At 46.6% G+C, this 11,796-nt stretch overlaps 1 protein-coding gene across 2 annotated transcripts; it reads left to right on the plus strand.

Moving 5' to 3' along the window:
* The first annotated feature begins 947 nt into the window (after positions 1 to 947).
* On the plus strand, positions 948 to 11,316 carry gjc2 (gap junction protein gamma 2). 2 transcript variants are annotated; one of them, XM_030363068.1, is made up of 3 exons: positions 948 to 1,033; positions 7,465 to 7,600; positions 9,406 to 11,316. In XM_030363068.1, the coding sequence occupies exon 3, from the start codon at positions 9,468 to 9,470 to the stop codon at positions 10,731 to 10,733; it is 1,266 nt and encodes a 421-aa protein (XP_030218928.1). In that variant the 5' UTR covers positions 948 to 1,033; positions 7,465 to 7,600; positions 9,406 to 9,467; the 3' UTR covers positions 10,734 to 11,316. The 2 variants fall into 2 exon arrangements, with proteins under 2 accessions (XP_030218928.1, XP_030218927.1); XM_030363067.1 differs by lacking the exon at positions 948 to 1,033 and having other exon boundaries at positions 7,281 to 7,600.
* The last annotated feature ends 480 nt before the right edge of the window (positions 11,317 to 11,796 follow it).

Genomic DNA, 11,796 nt, shown 5'->3' on the forward strand with positions numbered 1-11,796 from the left:
CTATAAACATCCTTACTGTACCGTCAGCAATATATTTTTGTTTCTCTTTCTTCTGACAAATGTACTTAAATGTAAGTAGCTTTGGATAAATTCTGCTCAATGCCCTAAATGCAAATGTAAAAGTTTATTCTTATTTCTGCATGAACTAATGCAAATGAATGGTCAATTCATGTACCCTTATTTTGGAAATGTCACAGATATTAATTATAATTGGTTGCAATGGACAATTACTTTTGGCTGTTTGACTAGGATTTAGATATCATCAAACTTCCTTTGTTTCATCCCTTGGCATAGTGGATGTGAGTCTAATTTGGCATCTGGCGGGTTTTAAAGTTAGATTTCAAGCTACTGTTGTACAGGGACCATTAAATGTAATGTTGTTGTTCAAATTGTAAATTATATTTCCACTCCCAGTCTCACAATTGTGTAATGTGTGTTCTGAAATAATAAAGTACAGTGGAGGTGTTATTGCTGGCATGTCATCTAACAAACCGATCACAGATTGTGCCAATGGGGCTTGGAGCACTCACAAAGCAACGGCTAGGAGAATCCGCTTTAGACAGGGGTATCATGCCCTGGTTGGGCCTGGGTTAGAGAGCTGCAGGGACACAGTATCACTCTCAGAGAGGATGAATCATGGAAGCATAGCCAAGCCACTGCCGTAGTGGTGTGTGCGAATGAATGGGGACTGTAGCCATCAGAAGACATCCCGTATGATACAAATAGTAGCGCCTTGCACATGAAGGCCAGGCAGGCGAGCCAGAGAACAATGGGAGCTATTGGGGAGAAAGCCAGGCTCCTATAGGAGTCTGGTTCTGTACTTGGTGGTGAGGGGGTTTTGAAGAAAAAAGAGCCATTGTCTCCATTCTCTCTCTCTCTCTCTCTCTCTCTCTCTCTCTCTCTCTCTCTCTCTCTCTCTCGTCCTGCTTCCTGCCAACCCTGAGCAATGGTACCATGCCTCTGAATGGCAGCCCAAGGATGCTCCTATGTGAAGCCTTGAGACCCTCCACCACACCACCGACCCCATGGACAGGTAGGTGCAGCCTTCACCAGGTCACCGTGACACCTGGATTCTGATACATTTACATTTAGGGCATTTAGCAGACGCTTTTATCCAAAGCGACTTACAATCACTACATTTGTACATTTGATATCTCGGATAAGTCGCTACACAATAATATGTACTTTTTTTAAGTGCGAGGACGTACAACATACACTATGTGCGGAGGGGTGTTTGGGGGGAGGGGGGGGGGGGTATGGGGGTTGGCTATGCAGTCTTAACTCTAGTCTGCAAGTTTGTAATTATTGACATTGGTGTCTGGTAGATCAAGCGTATGTTGGAAAAGGGTTCAAAGCTATTGTGAGAGCTCCTTGTAATTCAATTAGATGGTGGATATTTTATTTGTGAACTCAAAAAAGTTGTGGGCAAACGTTTTCCTATTCCACCAATTCTTTATCACCTATGCGTGAGCAATGAGACAAGGATGTCTTTTGTAAATTGTCACAACAAATGGTCGTGCAAACAGCAGTATGCTGGTTATGGCTTTATTAACAAGCAATATATGTATGCCAAGAGGGTTTGAACCATGTACAAATAACAGATTTTAAATTGTTGGCAGTAGGCAAAAATTGACAATTATTATCTATTAATTCAGTGAGGGATTAAGCAAGCAGAGCCAGAATAAACAATGAACAATAAATCAAATTCAAAAGTCACACCGAGTGTATTTGGTTCACGGCGGCTGCGCTGGTGAACGGCCCAATCATAGACAGGTGATGAAACGAGGCCTACCTGTACAATATTATGGCATTAAACAAGGCCTACCTGTACAATATGATGTCATTGAACAATTCACACTTTTGGTAAGAAATGTAATGGTTTTATAATTGACTAATATTACTCAGATTACTCTTGTTATTTAGAAGTAATTACAATATTTGCTCCACCATACGGTGGCGCTAGAGAGTTGTCAGGCAGGAAGCATCAATCTGAAGGTTGGTTTCCTATTTTTTAAATATTTTAAAGTCTATTGTCACTTATTTTGTTTATGACGTGTGAGCGACCAGAGCAGCCTTTTAATTGTATTGTTACTCTCTTATTCTATTATCTCTCTAGTTGTAGCCTTTTCACAACCAATAATAATGTTGTGTCTGTTTATAACTACTTAAAATCATTAAGCTATTTGAGTTAATGATAATTAATGCATTCATAAATAAATATACTAACTCTTTCATTACAATGACATTTGTGTGTAGTTTTTTCTTGCCCAGTCCCAAGATTGAATACCACAAAAAATGTATGAGCATGAGTAGCATTAGCGATTATTCAATCAAAGAAAAGTAAGAAAAACGTACAAGAAAGCAAGAGCAAAATCCTACACGGCCAAAGCACGACCATGAACTGTATAGTATGTACTCACAAAAAGTAATCATGGAAAATCATCGATAAATACATACTGTAAACTTCATGATAACTTGTTCACAGGTTAAAAAAGAAGTCAGTCTAGCTGTTGACCAACATAAGCTCATGAACAATAAATCAAATTAAAAAAGTCACACCGAGTGCATTGGGTTCACGGCGGCTGCGCTGGTGAGAGTGCGTTCGCACCATGCAGAGGGGGGGGGGGGGGGGGTAGGGTCTGAGGCATCTGGAAGGAGAAGCCAAGGCAAGACGGATTTCTCTGGAAATCAGAGTGACCCTGACTAGGTCTACTGCTCCTTTGGGCTGGCCCCAGTTCTCCAACTGACATAGCCAGTTATGACAAGATAAAGTCAAGGACTTAGACTGCAGCTCTCCAAGCAGTGCTTTGTTGTTTTGTTCATTTGGGCAATTGAGTACAATATATAATACTGGTGAAAAGGAAGGCGCTCTCTCTCTCTCTCTCTCTCTCTCTCTCTCTCTCTCTCTCTCTCTCTCTCTCTCTCTCTCTCTCTCTCTCTCTCTCGCTCTCTCTATAGTATACTCCGTCTGTGGGACAATCAGTTTTATTCGTCCTTCTTATCCGTCAATCTGTTCCGTCTGACTAATGTTTCTGTCGGTCTGTCTTTGAAACCGTTTTACTGTCTGTTTTATGCTTGTCTGTTTGTATGCAGTCCTTCACTAAGAACGACCAATGCACTGTTTATGACTTGAATCATAAAAGCGTATATGTTGCATATGGAGAGCACACAGAAATTCAGACGGAAAACATTCCCTGCAAAATGTGTGCACAAAATAAAGAAATAATTTGACCAAACCAAGGAAACTTGGTTTTATTCTGAAAGATTTTACCGAATCCAATGTGAACACTCATACGTTTTTTTGGTCTGGTCTTCATCCAGTCGTCTCTGTGCTGAAAACATTAGCCTTCATTTGAGAGTTGACCTGGCAGTACTGTATGCAGACACTTTATCCCCCCCTCTTCACACGGGCACGATGGTAACATACACTACACAATTGTGTCCACGCTGATTGGCTCACTGGTTGGAAGTTGTTCTGAGGGTAAAATGTTGACATCCTCCTCAGGTCTACTCCTCCTCCTCCTCCTCCTCCTCCTCCTCCTCCTCCTCCTCCTCCTCTCAGTCGCTTCAGTGGAGTTCCAGCCTTAGTGGAACTGGCACGGGACGCACGCGCCCAGGGGGTAGGATAGGACTAGGGCTGCGAAACAAAAAATAAATAATAAAATGAAAATGAACAAATGAGATGGGACTGCCAACACTCTCAGGCTGCCTATAGGACAGCCCTCTGCCGCCTGTTGATGAGAGCTGCTTGATGATAGCGGCGGTTGAGTGTGCGTGTGTGTGTGTGTGTGTGTGTGCCTGTGTGTGTGTCTGTTTGAGTGAGTGTGTGTGTGAGTTAGTGTATGTGTGTGTGTGTGTGTGTGTGTGTGTATGTGTGTGTATGTATGCATGTGTGTGTGCATGTGTGTGTGTGTGTGTGTGTGCGTGTGTGTGTGTGTGTGTGTGTGTGTGTGTGTGTGCGTGAGAGTGTTTGTGTGTACGTGTGCGTGTGAATGTGTGTGTGTGTGTGTGTGTGTGTGTGTGTGTATGTGGAGTGGTGGTGGCGAAGAGAAGGAAGAGCCTAGCACCAAGTTGCATGTTTTTTTTCATTTGTTTTTTACTGTGGTGTCAGCCGGTCTCGCTCTAACGTCACATGATCCAGCTCGATCTTCCGTTACATAAACGTGGGGGCTCTCTTGCCCCGCAGTCAGCCTGCCTTTCAACTTTGTTAAACAGTTCATGAATTGAAATGGGAAAAGATGGCCTCAGCACGACCTTGACCGGGCTGGTCGAAGACAGCGATGGACGGGAGGGGGGGGGGGGGGGGGGGGGGGGGGGGGGGGGGGGGGGGGGGTTGTCACATCTACCTTAGTTGGCCACGACTGTTGTGCTTTAGGGGTTAAGATGGCGGATTTAACGGTGAATGACAATACAAATACTGTTATGCGTTTTAGTATACTTTACATTTCTTTATGACAAATTCCAGGCAACCCCTCACCTATGAGAACTGGACCTCTGGAATATAAATCCTCCATATGTTGATGTACTTAGAAAGTAATTGGTACTTATTATTGCACGATATTGGTACTATTTTTATTGTATGTTTTATGTATAAGCTCACCAAGCTTCTCCACAGGCAGAAGCAGGAAGGCCTAAAGCTGTGTGGCTTCAATCGCCTTCTGAAAATCTCTCATATATCAGCATAATTATCTAAGTCATATATACCTAATTGTAATATCTAACCTAACTCTACTCTCCTAATTTGTATGACTCACTGTGCATCATTGGCTGTATCCTAAGCCAATCAGAGTGCTTCTCACATTCCATAATCACTATCTGCCTATAAGTCCTCGATTTGACATTTTTGACGCCAAACACAACATCTACCTTAAAGCAATAAAGCTACGAGGCTAACGATTATCTAGTCTCCTTTCAAACTGCCAATTGGTCTTTTCCCTCCTGACGATCTAGATGAAAACACAACGCTAGTCCGCGTGAATGACAACAAACGTTTCGCAACCCGACTTGACAAAAACACGTGCCATCCCTGTCCCTCGGGACAAGCACATGTCCAGTGCAGCCCCCTCCCCCCCCCCCCCCCCCCCCCCCCCCCCCCCCCCCCCCCCCCCCCCCCCCCCCCCCCCCAAACACTGCAGTCAGTCCAGCAGCATCCCCTCTCTGCCTATGCCGCACCCCGGGGTGCCTGCGATACGCCACATCTCTTCAGTCAGATGGAGGGGGAGGCTGGGAGGCTCTCAGGCCTCCCGGGGCCCTTAGAGGCCCAGCTGGCTCTACTCTCAGCAGACCCACAGAGCTCAGAGCTCGGTCCACACAATCTCATCACACAGGATGAGTTTGCACAAAGCGCACGCTTCTTTGAGAACGACTCCTCTTGTGCTCGTAGGAGGGAAAGAAAATATTAATTTGTGAACCGAATTTCAGTTTTCTTACGGTTTGTGGTGTAGGCTACCTGCCAATGAAGTTAATTGAGCAGGGACAAATACATTGTACATTGTTTCATATAAAGTATAAAATAGATGCCATGCATACAGGACATACACAACGTGGTGAATGGAATCAATTAGTTGCATAACATGGTAGGCAAATGGGAATTAATAAATGCAGACAAACAGGATTGGGCGGGTAAATAAATTGGCAATTGAGAACATATAGCATAATTAGCTTAACATGAGCCACCACGCTATGGGGTAATGTTATGGAAAGTCCAGCGAAAATAACATTGTGATAACATGCTGGTGTAACAACGGCCAGATACCGTTGTAACAATGACCAGACAGATTGCATTAATATTAGACAGACTCCAAACCAGTTATGTGTTGCCTATTTAAAATTCTTGGGGGTTCAATTCCTTCCCAGTCTTCGGTTCAATATCAAATAAACTTGATGAGGGAAGTCCTCTTGTTTAAATCATATTTATTTTGTATTCTTAACTGACGTTAACTTTTTACTTGCGATGAACTTAGGATTCAGTGCCTGATCATACCCACGACACATCTATCCTCCCCCATTATTTTTTTTCTATTTCCCTGTAGCAGTGGCCGTTGCTAAGTGAAAAAAACGTAATAAAGAAACAGTGAAGGAACATGATTGTCCCTCATGCGTTCCAAGGGGTTTAGGTGAAAGCTTAGCAGTATAAACACCAAGTCGGAACACAGGAAGAAGTGGTGCGCGGAGAGCAACCTGTCCACCGCACCAATCTCTGGCCGTTTGCCTGGCGAGAAGTTCTAAATATTATGACACTGGATATGACTGAGCATACCTGCTGGATACATTCTGGCGGATTTGCACTGCGGCAAGGTGGCTTATGTCTGTGTGACAATGCTGTCCTCAACCTCCCCCCTGGGCCTAACCCTGTGTGTGTGTGTGTGTGTGTGTGTGTGTGTGTGTGTGTGTGTGTGTGTGTGTGTGTGTGTGTGTGTGTGTGTGTGTGTGTGTGTGTGTGTGTGTGTGTGTGTGTGTGTGTGTGTGTCAGAGGAGAAAGAGAGCGAGAGGGAGAGAGAGAGAGAGAGAGAGAGAGAGAGAGAGAGAGAGAGAGAGAGAGAGAGAGAGAGAGAGAGAGAGAGAGAGAGAGAGGGAGAGAGGGAGAGATTGTATAAAGATAGATTGCCAGTTTAATCTGTACACACATTTTATTTTACTCTCAATCTATTCATATTTATTTTGAATTGGTGAACACTATTGTTAGACGCCAGTTCCATATTACTTTGTGTGTTTGTCTGTGTGTGGTTCTGAGGGAAATATGTCATAGCAAAAGATGAGAGAGTAGATAGTTAGGAAAGAGAGAAAGCGAGAGAGAGAGAGAGAGAGAGAGAGAGAGAGAGAGAGAGAGAGAGAGAGAGAGAGAGAGAGAGAGAGAGAGAGAGAGAGAGAGAGAGAGAGAGAGAGAGAGAGAGAGAGAGAGAGAGAGAGAGAGAGAGTGAGACAGAGAGAGAGAGAGAGAGAGAGAGAGAGAGAGAGAGAGAGAGAGAGAGAGAGAGAGAGAGAGAGAGAGAGAGAGAGAGAGAGAGAGAGAGAGAGAGAGAGAGAGAGTGAGACAGAGAGAGAGAGAGAGAGAGAGAAAGAGAGAGAGAGAGAGAGAGAGAGAGAGAGAGAGAGAGAGAGAGAACCTTATTATCTGCGTAACAAGCATTACATTGCAAATGAGAGCGGATGTAAGCGAGGGAGGGGGGGGGGGATATGGCTGTGATGGCATAAACAAACACTGGCCATGGTGTTCATTTTTTAATCTGCTCTCTGAGATCCTCAAGAAGTATGACCTCTTGTGTGAGGGTCAGCCCCCCCCCCCTCGCCACCCACTCCTCCCGTCCCTCTCGTTTTCATACATCCTTCTGAGGGGCTGGCGTACTGGGAGCCAGTCATGACTCATAACGCGAGGGTCTCCACTGAGCAAACAAGGCTTACAATGAAGTCAAGGAAATGCCTCATCTAAATAGCTTTGATTCTTTGACTTTGTTTTGCTGCTAGTGAGCAGCTAGGCTGGTGGGGCGCAGCGGGATTTGGTCTAATCCCCGGCGGTCCAGAGGATGCAGGAGATGTCTAGGGCGCTCAGAGGAGATAAGGGCGAGAATCGATGCTGGGGAAGCCTGTGCAACTTTATCAGGTGGGTCTCTCTCAGACGTGGACGCAGGTTTTGCTGTGGTTCATGATTGCATCGTTACTCCTCGGATTATCTGGTTAACGTTACGAGTTCATTAAGTTCATGTGATGCAAAACTAAATTTTGGGAAATATCAATATATATATATGTAAGAGTTGAAGGCGGTTTTAATTAATAACCTGTTGTAGTAATTATGACTTTATTATTATTATTATTATGTCTAAAATGACAATTTCCACTTAAATTGCATATTTTGAAATATAGTCCTTAATTATAAACCTTTATGTGTTTGTAAACAGCAGTTATTACTAATTCACCTTTTGAGGGTTCAAAGAATGTTTGAGGCAAAGGTGTTAGGTGGAGAATGTATTACGGAGAGCGATATCTCAGCTCATCTCCCCAACTGTACATACTGTACTTTCCAAGCTTTACACTTCCAAAAAAACGATAGCTACAGCACTTCCAACACCCTAGAATTCATTCAAGAAAAGCTCCACCACGCATCTCCTCAGTGTGTCAAACTTCTTCATGAGGGACTCAGGTATTCATGGTGTCATCCCGGGGGCAGATGTGGGGCAGATATGACTCGCTCTCCCTCCCTCCCCCCCACACAAACACACACACACACACACACACACACACACACACACACACACACACACACACACACACACACACACACACACACACACACACACACACACACACACACCACCCTTCCATCTGTCAGGCGCGTGGCTGTGACAGCTCACCAGTGTCACCCGTGATTGGCCCTGAAGGGTAGGGGTCGGAACTGGTGGTGGGGGGGGGGGGGGGGTGGTTTAACAGAGGCATAGGCAGAGCGATACGTCCGTCCTGTTTGCTCATGACATCGGACATAGTCGCGCGTGCAAAGCCCACATGCCAGCGACTGCTGTTGCTGCCCTGGTGGTGCTGGTGGTGATAGTGATGCGATCGGCCCATGAGCGCATGAGCACGCGCTTGTGTGCGTTGTACTGTAGATACTGTCATGCCGTAGCCGCTGGCGTCATACTGTGTATATTGTCGTCCCGTAGACCCTGCGGCATTGAAATGTATGACATGAAGGGCCTCATTCAAAACATTAGCTTCACAAACTCGATGGGTAGTTTACAAATAGAGTGCAAATATTTGTAGTATTTGCAGATGATGTGAGTCAGGTTCAGCCTGCATGATAAGGAAGGGTGCTTCATTGTATTGCTCCTTAACATAAGTTAAGTCGATAAATTAGATATAGTACATTGTAAGGTTTATGGCAACATTAGGTTAGGCAATGAGGATGTTGTCCTTACTCTAAGTTAATTTAAATTTCAAGAATCGCTATAATTATTTCCAATTATTATTATGCTTGTTTATTATACTGATGTGGAATTTGTTTGCTATCTATGTATCTAAGTGTCCGTCCAGCTGTCTGCAGGCTTTCACTCTGATGAACCCTTAAACAGGTCAAACAGTGTCATTCATCCCTGTGCAATTAACACTCAACATCAGATGTACGTCCAAATTCAAAATTATATATCTTGGAGTTCAAACACAGTTATTCACATTTCATCATCAATCTATGTTGTAAACATAATAATACATAATCATAACATGTTTATGCCAGCATCTTTGCAGTCTGCACCCTTGCAACAAACTTCATTGTTGTTTATATACATGATATCTGTGCATAGTAGTTACATTTTGACATCTGTTCAGCTTCATTGTCCTTGTTTAGTCGTATGTACTTTGTACAAACCTCTTTTGTGTTCAGCCCCGTCGGTAACGCACATTATCCTTTGATCTCCACAGCTTTTAGTTGAACAGACCCCCGACCCCCACCCCCGACCCCAACCCTCACCTCGACCCTCACCATGAGCTGGAGCTTCCTCACACGGCTGCTGGAGGAGATCCACAACCACTCCACCTTTGTGGGCAAGGTGTGGCTGACGGTGCTCATCATCTTCCGCATCGTGCTGACGGCGGTGGGCGGCGAGTCCATCTACTCGGACGAGCAGACCAAGTTCACCTGCAACACCAAGCAGCCCGGCTGTGACAACGTGTGCTACGACGCCTTCGCGCCACTCTCCCACGTGCGCTTCTGGGTCTTCCAGATCATCATGATCTCCACGCCGTCCGTCATGTACCTGGGCTACGCCATCCACAAGATCGCCCGCAGCTCCGAGGACGAGCGCAAGAGGAGCCGGCACCACGGCCGCCTCCGCAGGAAACCCCCGCCGCACACCCGGTGGCGGGAGAGCCGGCGGCTGGACGAGGCGCTGGAGGAGGAGCTGGACGTCGACGACGGCGAGCCAATGCTGTACGACGACGTCCTGGACGCCAGGCCAGAGCCGGCGGTGGCCGGCGGCGGAGGTCCGCAGAAGCACGACGGGCGCCGGAGGATCGTGCAGGAGGGCCTCATGAGGATCTACGTCCTGCAGCTCATGTCCCGGGCCATCTTCGAGATCAGCTTCCTGGCGGGGCAGTACCTGCTGTACGGGTTCCGCGTCAGCCCGTCGTACGAGTGCGACCGCCTGCCCTGCCCGCACCGCGTGGACTGCTTCATCTCCAGGCCCACGGAGAAGACCATCTTCCTGCTCATCATGTACGTGGTGAGCTGCCTGTGTCTGCTGCTCAACGTGTGCGAGATGTTCCACCTGGGCATCGGAACGTTCCGGGACACCCTCCGCCAGAAGAGGGACCGCGGCCGGCGGACGTCCTACGGCTACCCCTTCTCCCGGAACATCCCGTCGTCCCCGCCAGGGTACAACCTGGTGGTGAAGTCGGACAAACCGCTCCACCGGATCCCCAACAGCCTGATCACACACGAGCAGAACATGGCCAACGTGGCCCAGGAGCAGCAGTGCACCAGCCCGGATGAGAACATCCCCTCCGATCTGGCCAGCCTCCACCGCCACCTCCGGGTGGCCCAGGAGCAGCTGGACATGGCCTTCCAGACGTACAGCTCCAAGAACGACAACCAACCCCCCTCCAGGACGAGCAGCCCCATGTCAGGGGGCACCATGGCCGAGCAGAACCGGGTGAACACGGTTCAGGAGAAGCAGGGAGCCCGGCCGAAGTCGGCCACGGAGAGACCGGGGACCCTTTTAAAAAACGGGAAGACTTCTGTGTGGATTTAAGGATGTCAACCTTGAAAATGAAAAGGCAGAGCCTTTAGCGAACTCCAAGGACATTGCAGGACAACGAGTCTGACTTGAACCGCACGAGAGCACAAACACTTTGTTGACACAGCTCAGACAGGCTTCACTGCTCTGACACAGTGAACGCCAAATTGTGGAAGTTGATATGTCTGATATGACCTCCTCATAGTTATCAATGCCATTTTGTCACCGTTACTTAAATAAGACCAGGATCTAGGGAAAACAAGTATAAAAAAACAATGTTTTTGCAAGTCTCTGCTAATGAGTTTGGTGAAAGTTCTTCTCTGCTCTGAACTCAAACTGTAATCCCTTGGGGGAGTCATGTCGAAGGGAGCACGGTGGCGGGGTGTGTATGTGGATGTGTGGAGCTCTGTCTGAGCAGCAGTTGATGTTGATGGCAGTGTCTGAGAGGGTTCAGCTTCTATGACACTTAAAGGTCCCATGACATGCTATTTTATGTATTCTTTAATGTAGGTATTAGTGGGCAACTAACACAGTATTCAAAGACGTTCCAGAAATTCAGCCGTGGTGCAGAGTTACAGCCACTCCGTCGCACATTGAGCTTCCCCCAAATGCGCTGTTTTGGTGTCTCTAGCTATAATGCAAATGAGGAGGAGCGAGGCGGGTCAAGGAGGAGGGTGGGGGTGTGGCCCTGAGCAGCTTGCAGCCACGGTACCATGCGCTCTGTTTACAGTGGATGTATCGCAATGGCGAGGCGCACACAGCCTTTAGCCGTGTTCTGTAAATATTCTAGAACACACGGGAGTCCTGGAGCTCTATATCTAAATATTATCATAAAGCCTACACAGATATCTATATCATATAATATATGTTATCACGGCCAAAAGCTGTGTGAGCCGATATTATGAATCTCAAACGACCGCGTTGGGTTCTCCGACGTTCATGGTTCTTCCACGTCCACATCAATGTGAAGTAGACACTGTAACGCAAGTGTTTCTTGTCGGTTCTTTGACGTGTCTTGTAATTCCACAACGAGACTGTTGTGGGGGTTATCTGAGCCATGGTTGAGAAGGAATTGGGG

This window comes from Gadus morhua, chromosome 8 (assembly GCF_902167405.1).
Source record: "Gadus morhua chromosome 8, gadMor3.0, whole genome shotgun sequence".
In the NCBI taxonomy this organism is placed as follows: Eukaryota; Metazoa; Chordata; class Actinopteri; order Gadiformes; family Gadidae; genus Gadus; species Gadus morhua.

Coding starts and splice junctions, on each gene's coding strand:
- gjc2 (XM_030363068.1), top strand. CDS start 9,468: ATGAGCTGGAGCTTCCTCACACGGCTGCTGGAGGAGATCCACAACCAC.